Source organism: Solanum verrucosum, unplaced genomic scaffold (assembly GCF_900185275.1).
Source record: "Solanum verrucosum unplaced genomic scaffold, falcon-dt-bn FXZP01000189.1, whole genome shotgun sequence".
In the NCBI taxonomy this organism is placed as follows: Eukaryota; Viridiplantae; Streptophyta; class Magnoliopsida; order Solanales; family Solanaceae; genus Solanum; species Solanum verrucosum.
In genome coordinates this window covers 1,879,431-1,903,812 of record NW_026020814.1, presented here as the reverse complement: position 1 = coordinate 1,903,812, position 24,382 = coordinate 1,879,431, and the positions used below count along the sequence as shown (strand labels likewise).

At 31.6% G+C, this 24,382-nt stretch overlaps 2 protein-coding genes across 4 annotated transcripts; both read left to right on the top strand.

Annotated features, from left to right (window-relative positions):
- Positions 1–256: 256 nt before the first annotated feature.
- LOC125813227 (serine/arginine-rich splicing factor RS31-like) lies at positions 257–3,466 on the top strand. Of its 3 annotated transcripts, XM_049492708.1 has the most exons (6): positions 290–432; positions 1,349–1,653; positions 1,876–1,988; positions 2,062–2,294; positions 2,403–3,107; positions 3,206–3,466. In XM_049492708.1, exons 3-6 carry the CDS (start codon positions 1,893–1,895, stop codon positions 3,240–3,242), a joined length of 1,071 nt encoding a protein of 356 aa, XP_049348665.1. In that variant the 5' UTR covers positions 290–432; positions 1,349–1,653; positions 1,876–1,892; the 3' UTR covers positions 3,243–3,466. The 3 variants fall into 3 exon arrangements, with proteins under 3 accessions (XP_049348663.1, XP_049348665.1, XP_049348664.1); XM_049492706.1 differs by lacking the exon at positions 1,349–1,653 and having other exon boundaries at positions 257–432; XM_049492707.1 differs by lacking the exon at positions 290–432 and having other exon boundaries at positions 495–1,732.
- A 7,841-nt stretch (positions 3,467–11,307) lies between these two features.
- On the top strand, positions 11,308–13,174 carry LOC125813216 (protein DETOXIFICATION 49). The gene has a single exon (XM_049492697.1). It carries the CDS (start codon positions 11,384–11,386, stop codon positions 12,974–12,976), a length of 1,593 nt encoding a protein of 530 aa, XP_049348654.1. The 5' UTR covers positions 11,308–11,383; the 3' UTR covers positions 12,977–13,174.
- Positions 13,175–24,382: the final 11,208 nt, after the last annotated feature.

The window sequence follows — 24,382 nt, the reverse complement described above, 5'->3', positions numbered from 1 at the left end:
GCTAAGTTGCTTGAACTCTCCAAAAATGTTGCTGCACCCGTGTCGGATCCACCAAAAATCACTACTTTTGAAGGATCTGTCACGCACCTGGCAGCATTTTCGAGGAGTCACATGAAGGATGCATGTTCACTTTAGGATTGTCCGAAAGGAAGGGTGTAAGCTAACTCTGAACACAATCCATGGACAACTGTTAAATGCTCAACTGCTCTACCGCAATAAATCACGTTAGTTAGATGAAACTGCTCTTTTCATATTATCTGTAGCCATACACATCTACTTGTCTCCTTTCAGGTTTAGCAGTCCCTGACATCTTCCGTTCAGGAAGGATGAGGCCAATTTTCTGTGGAAACTTTGAGTTTGAAACCAGACAGCCTGAGCTGGAAAGGCTTTTCAAAAGATACGGGAAGGTTGATAGGGTGGATATGAAATCTGGTAAGATTTTAACACATGTCAATTTTCTTTCAGTGCCACTTGTCTTATTTCTAACCGTTAATTTTCCTTTTTTGAATATGATGGACCCTGTTGGCGAGTTTAAGTTGTGGCGATAACTTGTTACGGACACTAACCCCTGGATTCATGGTGTACCATACTTGATATAAAATTATATGTACTTGATTAATTGGGTGTCTTGTTAGGTGTTAACTACTTGTATGTGAGGCCTCCCCAATGAGGTCTTGTTATTTTCTTTTGTGTATCTTAGAAGTTGGAAATGTAATTCTTATTTCTTAGTACATGCACATCTTATTGCCAGTGAGTTTCTTCCTGCAGTAGGTACCTGGGTGTGATTTCATCTAATAGGGTAGTTGTTTACATAACCGGATTCTTTCTTCTGTATAATCTTTATTCCTTATGTCTTGTTAACTATGGGCAATAAGCACTATGGCATCAAATGGTCTGGCCAAGTGTTATTTTGCCAATTGTTCATCAATTATATACATACTGCTAAACAACGTTCTCTGCAATCCGAGTAAGACAGAGCCCACCACTATTGACTACCAGTAAAACTGGGCCAGATTATGTGAAGTCTGTGTCTTGCTAAAGTTCAGCATAGCAAGCAACAATAAAGCTGATGGTTGCAAAGCGATTGAGTGATGAAATATGAACAAGGTTATTGTATCCCTTGGCCCGTTCTGTGTTTTCAGTGCTCAAATGACCGCAAAGTGGTTTGATGTGGATGCTGCATTCCCATCTTTACATTGTGGCTTTGTTGGATGAGAGATCCAGTCAAGCTTATTTGGCTCAACAGCAGAAGTCTTGTTGAGTTTTGGTGGGGTATTAGGGTATGTTTACCGAAAAAGTGTATTTTTTTAAGCGTAGACCCCCATACTCAACTGATTCTTTGGCGCAGGATAACATTGCAATGTCCATACCCATTGCTGATGGACGGTGTCTATTTCGTGTCCTGACCGTGACAAGTTTCTCTTCTTGTTTCAACAAGAGCTCTCTGATACATCATGGCATCACAATCACATATTATTCTCAGACACTATTGCCCTTCATTCCTCGTGAATTTTGCCCCGCCTTCATTTTCAGACTTGTCACAGTGCCGACCTCGAAGCTGAGGCAGCAGTTTAAAATGGAGAAGGCACTCTTTTACATTATCCCATCATGTGACATCCACCTTTCCCTGGCATCTTTAGTCCACCACTGAAGGTCTGTTGCTGATTTTAATGGTGTCAAAGTTTCTAGCTTTGACAGAGTGATTGTAATGCAATGAAATGCTAGCTAGATGGTTTGCACATTTACTGGATAAAGTTATCTTTCCTTTTTTTTGTAGAGTATTTATGATTAGCGGAATCCTTCTTTGGGGGGTTCTTGTTGTCACCAACTGAGTGTTTGTTTAATCTTCAGTTTATTTCTTGCATCAAACTTCAGGTTTTGCTTTTGTTTATATGGATGATGAAAGAGATGCAGAGGATGCTATTCAGGGGCTTGACCGAATAGAATTTGGCAGAAAGGGACGGAGGCTTCGTGTTGAGTGGTCTAAGGTAATCCATTTTTGTGCCTGCTCCCCTTCCTTCATATGTGTGTTTATGCTGTGTTTTGGTCGCTGTGCTGCAGGAAGAACGGAGCAGGAAGCCTGAGGGTTCTAAAAAATCTTCATCAAGCTTCAGAGTTTCCAAGACCTTGTTTGTCATAAATTTTGATCCATATAATACTAGGACAAGAGATCTGGAAAGGCACTTTGATCCATATGGAAAAATACTCAATATAAGGATCCGAAGGAATTTTGGATTTATTCAATTTGAAGCACAGGAGGATGCCACTAGAGCCCTGGATGCTACAAATATGAGGTATATGCCTTTGTCAATTTTCGTTGTAATTGGGCATGTAGTTTCCAAATTTGCACATTAGTTTGACCAGAGCCTTCGCTTGACTGCTTATGACTTGGTTAAATGCAGTAAGCTGATGGACCGAGTTATCACAGTGGAGTATGCAATCAAAGATGATGATGATAGGAAAAATGGATATGGTCCTGGTAAAACCTATAATCAATCACCCAGGAGAGGTTATGACCGAGGCCGATCTCGTAGTCCACGTGGAAGAGATAGGCTGAGTCCAGACTATGGTCGTGGCCGAGATCGGCCAAGTCCAGACTATGGTCGTGGTCGAGATCGGCCAAGTCCGGACTCTGGTCGTGGTCGAGATCGGCCAAGTCCTGACTATGGTCGTGGTCGAGATAGGCCTATTCCTGACTTTGGTCGTGGTAGAGATCGGCCAAGTGCTGACTTTGGTCGTGGTAGAGATCGGCTAAGTCCTGATTATGGTCGTGGCCCTAGTCGAAGTCCTAAGCACAGGGAAAGGAATTCTGAGTATGGCCGTGGCCATAGTCCAGCTGTAGGAAAGGAGAGAAATCTTGGTCATGGGAATGTTCGCAGCCCTAGCCCTCGTAGGGAAAGAACAGGTCCAGGAAATGGCCTTATGAGCAGTCAGCTGAAAAACAGAAGTCCTGGTTATGGTGATAGACCCAGTCCTAGTCCTCAAAGGGAGAGGAGAGATAAATATAGCCTGGATGGTTATAATCGTGGCAGCAGCCCAGGTCCTAAACTTGAACCAGTAGGAAATCCTGTACGTGATGGGAGGGGAAGTTCAGAGCGATGCAGGAGGTTTGCACCTCACTAGTTTACTTTCCCTCTGTTGTCTGTTGTCATTTTTGACGTCATCCTAGACGTGTTATACTTTAATCATTTTGTTGGTGATGCAGTCGTTCACCTCCAGCTCGGGAAAGATCGCGCTCCTGATTTGCTTGAAGCTGTTTTGATAACTTGGAGTAATATCTGTAGAATGGTTATGTTGAAAGTGGTGCTTGTAGAATTACACCTTGAAGTTGCTGGAACATCAAAGTAACATGTGGGTTTTAGAACCAATGTAATATACCTTGGGAGATGGTTTTTGCCGTCGGAAGTGATTTAGAACTGCTACCGTGTATCTGCCTTGTTTACTGGATACTCTCTTTTCCATTTGATACTGATCTGGTAAGACTTGGGCCATATCATTCTTAGCTTGGCTTTACCAACAAATTTTGTTTATCCCCGCAGCCTCAGTGTGATGATTAATTAGTAACTTGTCTTGCAAACCAAATCATTAGTTTGCACCCAAGGATGTGGCCTAGTGATCAATGAAGTGGTTGAGAACCCTGAGGTTTCATGTTCAAAACTCAGACAAAAATACTAGGTGATTCTTTCCATTTGTCCTAGCATTAGCATTGGTGGTCAGAGGGGGAGGTGTCCAAGTATCCGGTGGAATTAGTAAAGTCGTTAAAAAAACAAATCCTTAGTATTAATTAAGTATGAGTTGTATTGTTTTGTATGTAGATATTATAACTCGTTATAGTGGTTGTCAGTTACATGTAGAGGAGCCTAGTTTGTTTATGATAGAGCCAACTAATGATTCTATGAATCTGTCTTAGATATATCAGTATTAGGTGCCAAAGTAACTTAATTCAGACAAGAAGGAAAAAAACAGTACAGTTGTAGGTCTGGGAGCAATATGACGGAAATGCTAAATATTGGTGAACATGGTGGGTATCAGATGGTGTTTGTATTTTTGACATAATTGCATGAAAATTGCTAGTCTTACTTGTTGGATGTTTTCATAAATGGACACCAACAAATGTGGTCCCAAAATATTCTGCGTACGAACAGTCTTTGGCGTTATATTTGTGATTTAAATTACCCTACCTTTAGGCTAGTGGGAGAATAAGGAGCGTGGTTTGTTGGAATGTATGAAGCAAGGTTTGACAATAACTCCATTAGTAAGCAACCATAGAAAACTTAGATTTTAAAGAGTGATACGATAAGAATGGCCCCCATCCTCAAGTAATTTTCATTTATGGTACTACTACTTTTGTTTTTTTTCTTCTTTTCGACTAGGACAGGAACCCTGTACTTTGCTTGATATTAGCCATCACCATCCCTTTTGCTGTAATGCTTTAAGCACAACAACTAACTACATATACAAAATGCAAGTCTTAAATATTGAATTGTGAGAAAAAGGCTTGTCTTTGCTAAACGTTTATGAATCGCACCTAATGAGTTGGCCTATTATATATTAGTACTCAAATTTGGGGATATGCACATAGTAAATCTTGTTCCTATTACTCCGCTCCGCTCCGTCCCATTCATCTTGCTAAAAACAATTGTCTCATATTAATTGTCCACCACACTAAATCAAGAAAGCATTAATGAATAAAATTATTTCTTCTTATTTATGATTTCCGTAAAAAAGAAAATTGATAGTACTAGTGTTGAGATCTAGACTTAATGGTCAAATTGATTGAGAGGATTAGAAGCAACTGACCACTCATGTATTTTGATAGGAGATGCAAAAATGAATTCTCAAGTCCCACTTGAATGGATGCAGTTTGACATTTGGACATATCAGAAGGTGACAATTAAAGTGTAGTCAGATGTAGCTTAGCGAGTGAGTGAGTGAGTGTATGTATATAATAAACATACATATATATTTAGCAAGGCTAACTGTTCTTGTCCATTGGAGATCCGGAAAAACTATCCAGTTCTAGAATACATACATACGTATTTAGCAAGAATATTAATCTATTTCATCTTTATAATTCACATGCCCTTAAACTTCAATAACAAACTCAATTGTTACATCACTAATTCACCACTAAAATAATTAAACTTAGTTGGCATATTTAACATTACCATCTTCAATTAGCTAGATTAACGTATGTTTAAAGCTATCCTATTTAAAAAATCCAGATTAAGTCTCCAAATAATTAATTCATGTCTTTAGAAGTAAATCTCAAGTCGTTCTACTACTCAACTAAACTTATACGCTTGACATAATTTCATTTTTTTATATGATTGATTTCCCTAAAATAGAAGAAAGAAAATACACATATATAGTACTCCTACTTGATAAAATAAAATAACAACTGTTTCCAGGCTTTATGTATATTAGAAAAAAAAAATCCAGCTGCAAACTTGATTTTTTAACACAAATAATTATGCCAAAGTATTTTCCAAGTCTACCAATCAACCGATGGATGCGGCTAACAAAATTAAAACATTCTCAAAAGAGACAAAATTATGCATGCACATACTTTTGACTAATAATAATTTATATATTTAACAGCTCAGTCTTTGGTTTCTGACCCAAATATTTGTTTTATTCTATGCATATTACAAAAAAGGATTGGCTCTATCTGCGGAAACGACAGTTCAAAAGATTTTTTCATAATCTAAATTGGTGTCTATACATGTTAAACAACAGGAGAAAGTCAAAAATAAATTCTTAGTCGATTTTGGGAGTGTTTCCTAAGTTTGTTGTGTGTATATATATATATTTATATATGTTAACAAGATAAGATAAGCACTTATAAATTTAATTACGACTTTCTTCGTTCGTCTCAATTTATAACACAATTTATTAAGAAAGAAATAATTTTTTTAGGGCCGTTCTAATTATGGTCTTAAGTACATGTTGTGTAAGAGATGCATGAGTACTAGTATGAAATTTTTGAATTTTGTGCTTTTAAACATTGCATGACGTTTGTGTATCTATATTAGGGTAAAGTCAGACGTTCGAATCAAATTATTCCTAAACTTGTATTATGCTTATTTTAAAACAAATTAACAAAGTAAATTACATGTTTGCTAAATTAAAACAGACCAAAAAGAATAGTAATATATACATATATATCAAACTTAGCGCCAAAGAGAATTTATAATTAATCGAGTATCCTTAAATCCGTTGGCCTATGTTTTGATGAGATAAACTGTGGATTATATTTTAGTAGCACAGTCATTGTTCGATTATATCTTTGAATTCAACAAGAATAGACATTGTTATAATTAACTCCACAACTTAGTCCTTTCCACAAGGAATATGAATACTTATAATATTGTTTTCTTCGTTTCAAATTAAGAGAAATTAAAGTGTGGTACTGTATTACAATACCAAAATTTGATATGCGTGTTTTCTTGCACGTGATATTCATTTCTACTAAATTTGCGCGCACAATGCGTGTTTAAATTACGTGTTGATTCTGTTAACGCTTTACTTCTTAATGGGTATCATAGTTTTGTTATTAGCGTTGTTTTCAGTATACGGATTCAAAATTTAAAGTTTATGAATTTTCAACTATTTCAAATTTTAAGAAAAAAATGTATTATAAACATAATACATAAATATGTCCTTTAACTTGAACTCAACTAATTATATTATACCCTCTAACTTTAGGCATGCATAAGTAAGTATTTAAACTTGTATAAATTAAAGTTGAACAAGTAGACACATACATTTTATGTGACATAATACATGTAGGACGCAAATTGCCATATAGGACACCAAGTAGGACGTGTGTGCATACTTGATTAACTCTATGCAAGTTTAAGTGTCACCAATAATTGAAAGATATATATGCCAAATGAGACCAAATTGAAAAGTATGTTCATGTATTATACCTTTATTATATGTGCCCGCGAGGAATCAAAATCTTATCAAAGAGGCACAATGTTAAGCAAGTTTTACTTCTCTACTGCCAGATCAAGAGACTACTTTGTTTACTAGATTCCCAACAATTATATATATATTTGATAAAAAATTTAACTGTTCATTTAGCGACGAGATAAGGTTAGAACTTAGAAACAAAAAACTGAGAGATTCTTTCTTTCACAGCTTTCATTTGTCTTTTTGATGTGGCAATGTTATCACTTTGAGTTGGAGATAACCTTTATCTTTAAAAAAAAAGAATCTAAAGTATAATAAATCACTTCTTTTTTATCAAAAAAAATATTCACTTGTCTTTGAGCAAGAGAATTCATAAATGACCTAAGTTAGCAATTTTATTTTTATCGGAATATTAAGTTGAAGACCATAGTCGATGAGCTAACAAGAATTTTACACCTAAGTCAAGATAATTTGGATTCACCTTTTCTTTAAAGTCCAAAACAATGCATGCTTACTAGTTAGTGGGGGCGGTTGTATTAGCATGTATGATAATTTTGAAATATAATTATAAATATACTCTTTATTATTTGACTTAGATCATCGAATTTTGTTGAATTATCATGCCCAGTATAATTAATTAATTAGGTCAGTTATGAACATATATTGCAAGTCTTCATTTTCTAGAATTTGGTAGGGCTTTTAATGGATTCCGTTTTTCCTTTTTCTCTTTCTCCATCATTAGTATTACTTCTTTTGTTTCACTCAAGTCAATGTGTCATGTTTTTCTTTTTAATTTATTTTAAAAAGGAAAATATTATACTCCTTAATCAATTTAACTTGATGAAAAAAATCATATATATATAACATATATTTTATACATCTGTAAAAAAAATTAATTAAAATTTTATTGGCAATTAGATATTATTTCGTTTTATTTATATTAGGTGTTTTTTTTGTTGTTGCTTGAACATGGAGTATCTTTTAAGAAATCTTCTCATCTCTAAAAAGGTAACTATTCCTCCGATTTCAATTTATCGACGAAGAGAATAGTATTTTTATTAATTTATTCTTAATTAATATAATTTTTTTATTTACTCACCAAAATAGGGATAAGAAAAATAAAAAAATAAAAAATATCTTTTCAATTAGGTAAAACATCATTTATTTTAAATCAAAATATAAAAATAAATATTGCTAAATCAAAAAAAAGTACGACACATATATTGAACCAGCAATATCTAAAAACTTTGACCGAGGGTAAGGAAATAAATTGCGGCGACTTGCAAATGAATTGGCCAGTTGAGTTTTTTGTTTTTACCTCATCTCTCTTTTTTATATGAATATGAATATTTCTAAATCCATCCCCTTTTTTCCATTGCAATACACTATTAAAAATAATAATTTAACGACAGATAAATTTTATAACTAAATAGTATAATTTGTTGATAATCTTAGTTAATGATGAATAAGTGACAAAATTCTATTAGCTACAAAACAAAATATAATGAATTAGCGATGAAATTCATAGTTGATATTAATTTTTTTTTAGTAAGGATAAAATCATCATCAACATTTTTATGTTTTGGTGAATATTATATAGTACAAAATGTGGGAAAACGTGGAGTAATAATATTTTAAACGTTCAAGTTTCTGTGTACGAAATTTGAACACAACTTTATGACATCATAAAAAATGTGTCATGCCCTATCAAAAGCATGTCGACTAAAACTTATGAAATGCAAAATTCTTTGTTTTTATTTCAATGTGAACTCATAATAGTTTTATGAACAAGCGTCTAAATGATATACTTATATAAAAGTAACCCCACTTTCATTGTTAATATATGAGAAAATTCCACACGTTTTGATTTTGATTTTTTTTATTTTAATTTTCTGTGTGTACCCCACTAATTTTTCTACTGGTTTTTATTTTGCCGTGTGACCAGGGCACTGATACTTGAATTGGTCACAAACTCCTTTAATAGTGACCACTGAATATGCAAAACTGAATTAGTATATGTAAATTAATTTTATATTATTTTAATGGAAAGAAGAGTTAGTTTCAGTGTACCAGAAAACAGTTGTTTGAAAAATAAATTAAAAAATTGTATCGAATACATGTATAAAAGTTAATGGAAAGAAGAGTTAGTTTCAGTGTACCAGAAAACAGTTGTTTGAAAAATAAATTAAAAAATTGTATCGAATACATATATAAAAGTAAAAAAAACGGCAAGAATTAATAATAAGTAGAAGTGATCAATCGACATTTGTTGTGTTAAATAGGATGACGGCTGGCGTACAGTGTGGAAGGAGGACTGCTAATACAAATTCTCTTTCTAGATTCTGAGTGCTGACTTTCTATGTTTTCTTATTTAGACTTTCATTCCATTCCATACGACCAACGGCGCCATCATTTGGACCATGCATAAAACATAAGTCGATGACAGTAGCGGATTCATGATTTTCATTTTGAAAGTGTGAAAAATAATAAAAGATAGTGTTTACAATTTGAATTTTAAATTTCAAGGCGAATTTGATTTCCTAAATTTAGGAGTCAATTGATAATCTAGTGTTTAGAGGATTCAAAATATATGCATGTACATTAAAAAAAGATCTTATATATACATTATGCAATGTATTTATTGAGAGGATTTAGGTAAAAACTATCTCGACCCTCTAGATCCGTCTCTATTGTTGTAGCGGTGGGAAGTCATGCAATTTTTTGCTGAAAAGGTCTATTCAAACCTCCTTGACTCTCTTCGTTTCCGTTCCCAGCAACCAAGTTGGAATTTTACGTACTAAGAGAGTCTAAATATAAAAAAGGTAAACACTCAATAAGCTAATAAGTAAGAGGAATTCAATGTACATTCATAATCATTTGACCAACTTACATTAATGTAATTTTCTAGCAAATGAGTGTCAATTAACATTTTTCGAACAAAGATAGACTCTACCATTGATGGGCTGTGAATGTTGAAAGAGGGGAAGCTAAAAGCTAAAAGACCTTTGGTGGGAGTTAAACCGATGGTAAAACGTGTAAAAGTGAAATTGTAACTTTTTTTAAAGAGAGACCAATGATTGATTTTCCTTATCATAGTCTTTTCAGTCAAATTTATTGCATTGAACTTGTCTAGTGTAATATGATTTGTAAGTTATCATACACAAACTGATTTACTCTGTGCACATTCAAAAAATGGCGACTATAAATTTCCCGGGGTTCCAAACAAAATATAGTAACACACAAAATTATGACATAGTGTCTTTTTCTTTTAGTTTGTACAAATGAAATTTAAAAAGCTTGGTATCCCTTTCATTCTGTTTTTCCATTTCTAATCAAGTTTCTAAGTAAAGTTATATGCCAAAAATCACAAGTTAGAAGTCTTAATTTATAACTTTTGACTTATTTTTATTATTTTTGCTTATAACCAAGTACTTAACAATACTTTTTTCTTTTATTCAAACACCGTAAAAGTACTTAATAATTATTTTAACTTAAAAACACTTAAAATAAAATCAATCTAAACAGACTCTTGGTATGTTCCATTTGGTTAAGTTGTTAAAAGAGTGTGGAACGATGAAGTAACATCACAAAAATGCTGATCAATTAGCTGACAGAAAATGAAAACAAGTAATTAAACTGATGATTAAGAGTGTTGGACAAAAATTGAAAGAGAAAAAAGAACAAGTGATAAACAGATGAGTGGAGATCAGTAGTCTTGGACTTTCGGCTAGCCGTGCCGCACCAAAAAATATTATTATGGCTGGCAAAAACTTGATTCGCTTACCAATTGCTCCTTTGTCCTACTCACACGATCGGATTTAGAATTTCTAGAATATAAATGACAAATATGTATATAAAATATCTAGTCATTGATTTACGTATACCATAATTTACCCTATAAATCCGCCTCTACATACAATACATTTCTTTGGGCCCTTTAACGGGCCTTTTTATAAATGGCCGGTTTTGGGTCCTTATCTATCTGTCCAAAAAGTTGTTTCATCAATTGTCTCTGCTTATGACTTGTCCATCATCTCTTTGCAGTTTTTGGCTCCCTTGTTAGTTAATTCTACAACACACTCGTGTGTTACTATACTACTCTAACTGAACTAGTCGTCATAAAATAAGTTATAATTTTTTATGTATATATATAGACAGTTGAACATTTGTCTTAAAAAGGGAAAAAATATGCTAAACCACCTAAATAAAAAAAAGAAATTAAAATGTTCCGCCCCTAAAATCTTAGTTGAAACAAAATTGGAATTCCACTGTATATAATGTTGTAGGCCGGTAAAAGTATAGAAAATAACAAAGTATGTTGAGACAAAAATCAGCCCCGATAAGTCCTTATATAAACCCCCCATCACTTGTTGGCCTTTAAATGTGCACAAAAACTTCTTCGTCGTTCGTTCCCTCATTATAAACTCTATTATCTCTTTGTTTCTTTTTCTCTCCTGAGAGAAAAATGTGTAAGCCGACAACTCCACCATTCACCTGCAAATGCGATGCATATGCAGAAAATAATTTCGTCTCCATTAAAGTTGCTGAAGAATCCGACATGTCTACCCCTTTGATACCTAAAAGCCCAACAAACGACACTTACCCCCACATAACCAACAAGAAAATAACTTCTCTTGTCTTCAATGAAGCTAAATCCATTGCTAATATCGCTTTTCCTATGATTCTTACAGGCCTTTTGCTTTACTCTCGCTCTATGATCTCTATGCTTTTTCTTGGCCGTCTCGGCGGTTTGGCTCTTGCTGGCGGATCTCTTGCAATTGGGTTTGCTAACATTACTGGATATTCAATTCTATCTGGTTTAGCTATGGGGATGGAACCCATTTGTGGACAAGCTTTTGGAGCCCAGAAGTATAATCTTCTTGGGCTTACTTTACAGAGAACTGTTCTTTTGCTTTTATTAATTTCATTCCCAATTGCTCTGTTTTGGGTTAATATGAAGACTATTCTGCTTTATTGTGGCCAAGATGAAGATATTGCTACAGAAGCACAATCTTATTTGTTCTATTCACTTCCAGATTTATTCGCGCAATCTTTACTTCATCCGTTGCGTATTTACCTTAGAACTCAATCAATTACTCTGCCTCTGACTTGTTGTGCGATTTTCGCGATTCTTCTGCATATACCCATAAATTTTCTTCTTGTTATTAAGCTTAATTTGGGGGTTAGAGGAGTTGCTATGAGTGGGGTTTGGACAAATTTTAATCTAGTAGGTTCGTTAATTGTATATATTGTTGTTTCTGGTGTTTACAAAAAGACATGGGAGAGATTGTCAATGGAGTGTCTCAAAGGATGGAAATCGCTTTTGAATTTAGCGATCCCAAGTTGCATTTCAGTGTGTTTGGAATGGTGGTGGTATGAGATCATGATTTTGCTATGTGGGTTGTTGATTAACCCGAAAGCAACGGTTGCTTCGATGGGCATTTTGATTCAGACGACTTCATTAATTTACATTTTCCCATCATCTCTTAGTTTCAGTGTATCAACTAGAGTTGGGAATGAGCTTGGAGCAAGGAGACCAGGTAAAGCGAAGGTAGCTGCCATTGTAGGCCTTGCTGGAAGCTTCATTTTGGGTTTTACAGCTCTATTTTTTGCGGTGACGGTGAGGAACGTTTGGGCCAAGATGTTTACTAATGACAAAGAGATATTGGCGTTAACATCAGTTGTTTTACCAATAATTGGGCTTTGTGAATTGGGAAACTGCCCACAAACAACTGGCTGTGGGGTTTTGAGAGGAACAGCCAGGCCTAAAGTTGGGGCAAATATAAATTTAGGATGCTTTTATATCGTTGGTATGCCAGTAGCAGTGGGGCTAAGTTTTTATATGGGTTTTGATTTTCAAGGATTATGGATCGGACTATTGGCCGCACAAGCCTCTTGTATGCTCACTATGTTGCTTGTTCTGCTTCATACAGATTGGGAATTCGAAGCAGTCAGAGCCAAACAACTAACAGGAACAACCATTCTCGATGAAACGAAAGAACAAATTCAAGAAAATACTAGTAGTAATAAGCAACTCAATGAAAATTTTTTATGTTAACAATTTTAATCTTTAATTTTTCTGTATAGAGGGGAGGGGGTAGGGGTGCATTCATAGGCTGAAAATGAAGCAAGGTAATTCTGGTGAGGTTCAAAATGGGAATATCACAGGATATGACAAGAGATTGTAGCTGGAAAAATCAGCAAGAAGAAAAGGTGCAGTTTGTACTCTAGCTAAGAAAATTACTACTCCATCAAATTTTGTTCATTTGCTGATTACATGTTCCCTCTTTTTAATTATTTGCATAGATAACAAATTAAATAAGGTAAAAACAATTAAGAAGATGCCTCCAAAATTAGTTATGTGTGTTTCATGTTGTCCTGCATGCATGGACTAGCTAGGATAAACTTTATTCAATTATTATTATTTTAAAAAAAAATCCTAGGTGGCCAAACAACTTCATACAAAGAGAACTAAGAGAGTTGTACAAAAATGTTACATTAACTAGTTATATGGTGAAAATTATAATTGTTTAATTTAGACTAATATTAACACCCTTGATGTTGCATCCGTACAGTTGTTTGCAATTATCAGGTGTAGGTAAATAATAATAAGAATAATAATTCTATGATCACTATTTTCAACAAAAATCAGTTGACATTTTAGAATTGAAGAATTCTCAATTTTTAAAATTTGCTTATATTAGATTTGCCAAAACTTGAGTTGGTAGCAATATGAACAATTATTTGCAATGGTATAAAATATGAGTGCTCTATGGATTTCAGAAAAGTAAAGTCCCGCAGCATTTTATCATTGTCGTATTTCATCACGCTTACCGCGTATTACGCTATGCCAAAATAGAAAACTACAAATTAGCATTTGGATTTTGCCGAATCCATTAGCTTTTGCGCACAGTTTATTTGTATTCCAAAATTTATTAAATATTTAATTTAAAACTCGATTTTTAGTATTTGAAACATTATTCTAAATTTCAAAATCATTTATAAAATTGAAATCATAGCTCCGCGTCTAATTTATATAACTTGAAATAGTATGACTCAGATGGATAGACAGACTAGATTGAGGTGCGTAAAACAGAAGCCGCAAATACTGTTAAAAAGGGAATATGATGCTCAAAGCATATAAACTTTGATAAGACTGGATGGATGTGTTTTTTTTTTTTTCAGCACTACTAAAAAAAAACCCTAAAATTAACTACTAGTCCCTGATTCATCACTATTTAATCGAAACTAACGACAATACTTTCGTTGCTAAGTAGAATTTTACCATTTAGTGATAAAATTTATCCTTCGCTAAATCTAGTTATTTTTTATTAGGGCAGGTACATAAAGAGAAGCAGGGGAGCACGGGACACATGGGAGACGCATTATAATTTTAGGCAATGCAAATGCAAATGTTCCTATAATTATGTATGCAAGCTGCAACATCAACTAATAAACTAAGCATATATTATAATTATTATATATATATATATATATATATATATATATATATATATGTGTATATATGTGCCAATATTGCTGCCGCTAGTCAATCTCTTTAAGATCTTCAATATCCTTTTTTTCCCATACTTTGATAAAGATTTATAACTTGTTCATGTCAACTTTTATATTTCTGCTTGGTTGGGGGGGATCTTCCTCAACATGCATAGTTTCTACAGAGCATAAGATTTTGTAACTTAATTATATATATTGATAAAGATTTTTTATTTTTTTTACATTGTTAGATATATTTTATTATATAATAACAGGTAATATATATGTAGCTTCTACAGAATAAATGATTTTTACCCTTTAGTAAAATCCCTATCTAATAATGTGCTTTTTTTGGGTTATTTATTCTGCTTAAACCAACTAAATTGCTTCTTCTTCCCCTTCTTTTTTCTCTAAAGAGAGGCAAAAAGATTCTGAAATAAGGTAATAAATTTAAGGGTATGTAGAAAAATATTTTTTCGATATGATTTTCAAGAAAATAAATTAATTTAACTTATTTTCTTGTATTCGATATTATATTAATAATATATCTAATGTATATAAATAAAAATATTTATTTATAATTTTAACACATGTTATGAAAATATGAGTGTAAGTATAGGAGTGTTATTCATGACTTTATTTATTTTTTTACTTTTCAAAGTTATTTTCCACATTTAAAAAGAAAAATTTATTTTAAATTACTTATCTACGTACATGTACTATCATTTGACCTTCATTTTTCCCCAATATATAATAGATTAAAGACTGACCCCACATAAACTCAGAACACTCTGACATTAGCAAGTGGTTAATAATTAATTAATCAAATTATAAGGTCAGATAGATAGATGAATCATGCAACTTATTCATTTCTTAATTTAATTAACACCTAATTACTTCTTTTTTTCTAAATGATAGTATTAGGGAAAACAAACCTGCAGAACTATGTACTACCTCTAAATTAAAATGGAAAACGTGATGAGTATTTTATCTTTTTTTATCAGAGTATATATTAAACAAATGATTAAACAATAGTGTACGTATCTAAATTTGTTTAATTCCATGCAGGAGAATCACAATCCACCAGATTTAACTTATAAATATAAAATGTTTATGAAAAGATAGTATATAATTTAGCCTTAAGCCTATACCAAAAGGTGAGATCCCTTTAATGTTCCAAAGAATCAAGAAAAAAAAAGATTTATTAATGTAAGTTAATGACATTACATTACACTCTAATCACTTAATTATTGGACTGTAATTTAGGATTAAAATTTTATTTTGATTAAAATAATTATAATTAGCATAAAAAAATAGAGATTATAATTAATACCTGTTACCACATTCATGCATTGTTGAGTTGTCCTATGTATAAATTTACATGCATAAACACGCTTTGTTTGAGTAGACGTAGTTGAAAAATAGACAGTTGGAGTACCTGTACAAAGAAAAAATAATATTAATAATTATAATAGTAGCTTTAATTAATTTGCAACAAATAAATATATTCATAAAATACAACAATTAATAATCATGCTTACTTAAGGGATAACATTAAATAATAATTAAAGGGACCTGAATTGTTTTCTAAGGCAAGGCCTAGCTCTCTCTGGATCATCAATATTAATTCCTCCCTACAAAATATTCAAATGTTTTCTAAATCCTCACAAGTCTCTCTTTCTTTAAGGCAATAAATACTGAGGCAGATTCAAAAAATTTAGTTATGAGTTTTGGATATTAATTTCTGAATAAACTATATATATATTGTGTTTGATAAAAAATTGAGTTTGACCTTATCCAAACAATTATATAATTATGATGCTGGCTCCGTCGCTGAATAGATATATTTGTAACAACTCATGCCCAGTTGTGAAAAAATTAAGTCAACAAAATGTTGAATATTTAATATATGCTAGACTAGAAATACGAAACATAAGATATAGCTAAAAATAGATTCTAAATCAACATTAGGAAATTGCAACTATAAGGAAAATAAAAAAGACGAAATTTTAAATGGATTTGATGATACGTACAGAACCGCCCACAAGTTTTAGCATTTTCAAGTAATTAAATATGAGAATTTAATATTAGTGAAGAGATAAGGAGACAAACTGGCTAGATCAATATATTAGATGCTTAATTTAGAGGGGGGAAATTGTAATTTTTTTTTAATTATTATTATTATCTCAGCAACCTTCAAGAGCAGGACTAAACTATGATCATCCTTATCATAATATATACTACTAATAAATAATAATTATTCTCCTAATCATTTTTATGACCCTTGGCTCTTCAAGGTTTTTGCGACCCTTTGCTAAACAATTACACGTCTCCTAATCATTCTTTGATGAAATACAGGATGAATAAGAAACATAAAAAAAATATACATATCAATATTTCATTATATTATATAGTAAATTGAATTCCAAAATAAAGATAATTAATTAATTGGACAACGCTATAGATTCAACCCCCCCACCCCCCGGCATTAGCTTAAGTTTTTGTTGGGCTGCTTTTGCAAAAGATATGACGTTAATTAAAAGCATTTGCCCCACAAGCACAATTATATATGTATAAAATCTAATCTTGGTAAGCCCCCCTTCTACCAAAAAATGAAAAAAAATTAACCAAAAAACGAAGAAGAAGATAGATGATGTTATAACTGTGGCACGTTGTGTTCAAAATATCAAGATATATATAATATATAAGAACAATAAATACAATGTAATTTTATAAGTAGGACCGAAAAGAGATAGAATAAAAAAGATATGGAGATGTCATAGTTGTGTGACCGAAAAGAGATAGAATAAAAAAGATATGGAGATGTCATAGTTGTGTGGCACCCTTGTGTTCGAAATATCAAGGTATAAAATGATAGCAATATATTTAGTGTAATTTTATAAATATGAACTAAGAAGGATAAATATATTGACAAACCTTTTCCTTGCCTTTATTAGATAGGGAGGTTGTTTTTTATAAACCTTTTGACTAAAGTTCAAAATATCAAGATATAGACAAATACTAGAGATATAGGAAATTCCAATATACAAATATATACAATTAGACATAAGAAATCACAAAGCAAATTTAAGTGACATTTTAGTTAAACTTTTTTAAAAACTCGAATAATTTTTTATTGCAAACTGATCAATTTTTTAAAATTGTCACACCTAAGTACTTAGAAAAGAAAAACATGTAAAAGACTTATCTCGAATTAGCCATACATAAAGATAACTCGATTTCCTTCGATCTTCATGAGTGGTCCTAAAAGGGAATGAATGATAAAAATAGCATATCGTAGCAATGGAAAATTTTGAAATTCCCGATCGATACAAAGTACTCTAGCCGGGATAAAAATGGGTATGTAAAAAAAATACAATAAATTGCTCAAAAACACACTTAGCTTTAATTAAGAGTAGTAGAAGAGTATTTATGTACACACTCTTCATTTGATAGTATTACCATTAATCAACAAGTGTTCAAATTAGTAATGACTTAATCTCCGTATTTGAATAGGAACAATGCAAGTGATTTTAGTTTTTGATATAAGAGAAAGGACACAAATTAAGCAAGTTGTCATATTGCTTCAAATTAAAATACCCCTTTTCACATGAAAATTCAATTTCCAAGTTCATTTTTTTGGTTAATATTTCCTTTTCCTGTTCTTTAGTGAAGAAAAAAGACAATTTGAATATTAAGGAAGCTAGTGGATAATTATTAATTAAAATAAAACTCAGTGCCATAATTGGGCAGACAGCCTTACAAGGAACTCTTTAGATCTATTATTTCTTCGTCTATATTTGACTTGACATACCTTTAAGAAATAATAATAAGTAAAATGGTAATTTTACTATATCAATTGTTATTATTATAAATCATCATACTCAATGAGAAATGATTGAAAATATTTAGTACTTAGTTAATAATAAGGTAAAAATAGATATAAAATGATCAATTATTTTTTGATTTTTTTCCAACAGAACAAGTAAAAATAAATATCTAATTAGTTAATGGACAAAGTAAAAATGGACGGAGAGAGTATTCTTTTTTTTTTTCTTTTTTAAGGTCAAAGGGAGTATGCAACATTTTATCTTTGATCCAGTCTGGACTTATAAAATGTTGACCCCAATGGACTCATTGATCAAATATGTGGGTCAAACATATTAAAATATTTAGCAATTTGCAAGAGATTGAGTCGATTCAAGTACATTTTAAAAATGAATTCATCCCCTTTTTTATATTGATCTTAGGGGAATAGCCAATTATCTAGACATTAAACGAAAGGGAGATGTGTTGGATATATAATTTTAAAATGTTCGATCTTCAAAAAAATAACAAAATATGTGTTGACTTTGAGGGTTTTCTGTTACTGTTTGGTGACCATACGGGACTTCGAAAGGCAACATAATTTTGCCATGTTGGGGTTTCAATCAAGAACACTATATTAATTCTACTGATCAACTAATTGATACTGACTAATATTTAATATTTATTTTAGTACTCATTTTCTTTAAAAATACCGTTTACTTTCTTTTTTATTAAGGGAATCGAGAACATTGATGAACATTGAATATTCTATATACCTAATGTATATATGGACTCGTGTTGTGATGGGATAAACAAGATCTTTTAATTAACCTTAATCACAAGTGAAATTTGGATTTTAGGAATAGAAAAGAATCCTGAAGAAAGTGTTTTTCCGCTCAATGAATCTTATGAACGCGAATCTGAATTAAGTTAGAGTCTCAAAGTGAATATTAAATATCGAGTGATGGTAAAAAAGACTTGATATCATGGTTATATGTTTATGTTTGTGGATATGACCAGGGGCGTAGCTAAACTCATGTCTTCGTCGGAAAATTATATCTTATATACAAGTAAAATGATAAACAAAGTGGTTAAATAACATATTTTGAACACCCTTGACACAACAATATGATGTAGCCCAGTGATTTCAGACGCCTTAGAAGAGCAACAATATGATGTAACTCAGTGCTTTCAGGTGCCTTAAAAGAGCAAATGCATGCAAACTTAAAGTATTCGCGTGTTCGAATCTTACTAGTAGTAGCTCCTTTTTTTTCACTTTTTAAGAAGAGTAGGCTCACTTCAGCACCTGGATGTACACCCTTTGTGAAATTTCTGACTCTGCCACTTGATATGATTTCGATTATGATTAGGATTGGAGCTCAAGAATATAATATGATGTTATATCACTTGAAATCATAATGCCTTTACTAATGAAAGAAGTAAGTTATTTATAAATTACAAGGCTGAGGCATCAACTAATAGGAAAGCTTCACTCGAGCCCTGAAATACTAAAACTAATAGACATTAACCATATGGCAATATCGTTAGTGGTGTCAGCTAATGTCCTAGGTGATTTGTACAACAATATCCATGTATCTGTCCTTTTAATTCTCTTTGGCCACGTCACTAGGACACAAATCCTCCATCATATACTCTTCTCTAGAAGGTTAATCTTGTCAGCTTCCTGCTTCACTCAAACCTCATCACCACATGCCTTTCATCCCTATTGTCGTGTTCTCTAGCCAATTTACCCAATACAGGTACCACTATTGAAATAATTAGTAAAAGATATTATGCATATGAGGAATAACACGTACTATTGTTCTACAAAAGGATTGTAACATTTTCAAATAAGTGCAATTTCAACGGCTTATGTCCTCTATAAAAAGAGATGTCAATTACTTCATATTTGTTACTTTTAGTTCAAGTGATAATAAGCTTGTTGTATCCCAAATTAAAGGAGCATTGTCTCCTAACCCCATAGATGGGTAATCACTCCTTTTGACAGTGATAGTATCTTTTCAAAATATTTTGATCAACCAAATAAAAAAAAAATTAGAAAATATTTTCCTCCATGCACATACCAAACAAACCCTTAATCTTTTACAATGTAAAGGAAAAAAAGAAAAAGGAAACGGGAGGTGACAAATAGGGTCGAAGCTAGAAGTCTAGCTACAGTTTCAGGCGAATCTAATGCTTTTTGCACAAATAACATATTTGTGTTACGAATATTTATAAATTATAAGTTTAAAATGCAGTTACTGACATTTGAAGTAGTCAATTTAAAAATTAAAATTCTGAACTCCACTATGGATAGGGAAAACATGTAAATATACCCAAAATTATGGCCACATTTATCCAATCTAGTTTGGTACACATGAATAATGAGGTATCTGTTGTTATTTCTCCAGCATTTTGACATGATGACATGTGACTACGACATTATATTGATGATTATCTCTCCTCCATCTAGAACAATTTATTATAAAAAAAAATAATTGTTCCCGTGAAAAAGAACCCTCATGATGAATTGCATGTACTTAGAATATATAATATAAAAAATAGAATTATGGAAATAAAAAGTCAATATATATGACCCACTGATTATCAAGATCTTTTTTAAAAAAAAACTGATTATCAAGATCCTTTCTTTAACAGCGTGAAAATGTTGACTTGAAAGAAAAACAAGTGCATGCCAAATGTTGGATGAAGCTGACGTTGGGATTGAATGCGATACCCATTAATAAATAAAATAGCATAAATGGCATGAATGATAGTGTAAATATTCAATATTCGTGGGATTGTGTAAGACGTGTTCAATTTTAGTTGGGATTGTACAAGAATTTGATTCTCATTAGAATTCTTGGAGGCTACTCTAAGCCTAAACTCTAGCTTATGTCTATGAAAATAGTATTATATTCCTTGAAATGTCATCTCGAATATTTCGCAAATTCATGAAATTTTCATAAAGAGATCAAAGTTAAATCATCCTAGTTTGAGAAATATCTCATTAATGGTCCTCGAATCATGGATAAATCTTATAAGAGAAAAATCAAGAGAGGAACAAAATTATACCCGCATTAGTATCAATAAAATATTCTTGTTTCTTCAGATTATTTGTAGTATTTACTTTCCATTTATTCAAAATTTGTTGCTAACATATAGTAATATAATATGCTATATTGAGTAGTATTATCTTTTTTCAGTAACTATATTGAGTATTAGGAGTAGATAAATATGTAACTTTACCAACATGGGTTATAGTACATGCTTTATCCTTAATCAAAGATCTTGGATTCGAATTTTGGGTATAGAGAAAATAATGTCACCTTCGAATGAACCCTATAATATACGATTCAAATTTAATCAATGTTTCAATGCAAGCTTCAAACACTGGATGAAAAAATAATATATATATATATATATATATATATATATATATATATATATATATATATAACTTTATTAGCTTTTGAATGAAGATATACACTGAAAACATAATCTAATAAAGCAAATTTTGAAATGACTAATGAGTTGTGCGACTAAAAAAGAAGCCAAATAGGCAGCAAATGAGGGAGGTCGCTTCCTCTTCAGGAGACAGCCCATAAACCACCCCATTTTTGTGACCACTACAATTTGGTATTTTGATTTGAATTTAAGATTTTATTTCATTTTTTTTTATTTTCTAGATGATTCAAATTTATAATCTTAAAAAATTGAAGGTAAACAATCTTTGTCATCTAAACAATCCTTTCTTATCTCAATTTAAGCTTTAATAATTCACCAATACAGGGTATTTATTAATATCAAATATTATTACGATAATTGAATCGATTTTGTACGTAATGTTATTATTATACGTCTAAGTTAAAATGTTAAAGGAATTGGATTGCAAGAATTCTATGCACACAATAAAAGAATTAGAACGATGTGGAGATAACTATTGAGTTTATGAGATAAATGTGTGGATCGATCAAAGAATACAAGTTCAACATGAAAATATTTCTACTTGCATCAAAAGAAAGAATGTTGAAATTAGGAGAAATTGGGTGGACGTCAAAACAAATTAAAGTTAAAGTAGGATTTAGATTCCTTAACCATATTCCGATGGAATTTGAAGAAAGAAACCAAGGAAAAGTTGGCCATCACTACTCCTAGATAACACCATATTTATTTTATTGAAGCTTACGCGATTCACACAAGTAGATTAATTAATTCTTGGCAAAAATCGTTATTGAATGCTTTATGAAATTCAACTAATTAAACATGTAATTATATTTTCAATAATAAATAACAGCGTAACTCAAACTCACAATTTTTATCGAGAAGCATGTGATCCAATTCATTTAAAAAATTGAAACGGCGCATGCAACGGCAGATACACAAGTGGATGAATCTAAGCAAATGTCAACAATTTGGGCTTTTGGATTATACGAAAAGACACCCTCATATATAACTACGATTTCTCATGTCCCTCGTGCACCAGCCAATACCTTACGTAATGCTTCACTTTTTATATTTTTCAACCTTTTTTCCTCATGCTTTTTCTAATATATTTGCCTCTAACTACCAAATTGATTCTTTTAAATCTTTTCTTGGACTATGTTTTTCTTATTTTAGGTTTTATTTATTTAATTTAGTGTTTGGTTACAGATTTAGTCGAACCAGTAATTTTAGTTCATACTTTAAATTTATAGTATGAAATTTCTTGAATTTGTACAAATTATTAATTTTGAACCCAATAACTTAAGAGGATGAGAACATTAAACTCATAAACTTCAAATTCTGACTCTAGCTCAGACTAGATTACTACCTTGACTTCAAGAAAGTTTCGTTACTTTCGAAAAATATAGATTTCACAACGTAAGAATCTCATGAAGATATCGTTAGCTGTCTGTCTTGACTAAGTAGAACAACGATGGCAAAAAGTAATCGTTGCATTTTAATTAATTACTAGCTAGGAAAAAGATAATTTTGGACAAAAACTTTGACCCAAATTTTTGAAAGTTTGTATGTTTGTCTGACTAAGAAGAACATTCGTTATCTTTCGGTCTAATTGATGGAGTTCAAATGTACATGGACAATAAGTCCTAGCACACATAAATATTTTAACTCAAGCATAAAAGTCCTATTCAAAGTTTTAAAAATGGTAGCCAAAATCCATGACCAACAAACTAGTATAAAATAACAAATTGTTCTGTTTATATATATATACCTAAGGTTTTAAATTATATACGATTGATAATATGTTATCATTTTTCTAAGATGTCAATCGTACTTATGGAGCGCTACTCGTAATAGTATTTCAAATAATTTAATTGTATAAATATTTTTTTGGATAATTATCAACATAGAATAATGTCAACTTTGTAATTGTAATATATTAAACCATACAATTGCATAAATAGAAGTTGGATTTCAACATTGACCACCTGAATTTAAAAGTTTTGATGATATTAAAGTCAGAAAGTTGACATCATTTACAGCTCTGAACAATTAAAAGTCAAATTATTGAACGGTCCCTAGGTAAGTTTTATAATATTTTTTTTGCTATTAAATTATTAGGATAAACTAATGTACCCCAACTTGGTACTTTAAAATTTATTATATTATATATATATATATATATATATATATGTCCGCAACAAATTCTGGTGCTTAAGGTTTATTCAAATTCAGTTATTATAATTAGTGTGTGTTTGAAAACGAGTCAAAATAAAATACAGAAATATAGTTGTAATATTTTCATTAGTAGCCAAAAAAGGAATAGTAATGCAGCATGAGGTGCATGCATGTGTAATCTGCCGACGAGCCGTTATTTTTGAAACAATAATGTCTTTTTTCTTCTTCATGTGTAAAATTTATCTTTGTTTAAAAATATTAAATATAAAATTAAACTTTAATCTAATATCATACCATTAAATATTTTTTAAATTTTATATGGCTATTGTCAATTAGTGATGGTGATGACTAACAACAGATTGTATGGGTGTTGATTTGAGATGGTGTTAATTAATAATGGTAGTTGTGGATACACGTAGTATTTTATGGTATATTGTTTGGCAGTAGTAACTACTCGTGGTTATTGTTGGTGGTGGAATGATATTGATAGCTAACATTATTGATATATAATGTTGACTAATGGTGATAATTATCAATATTG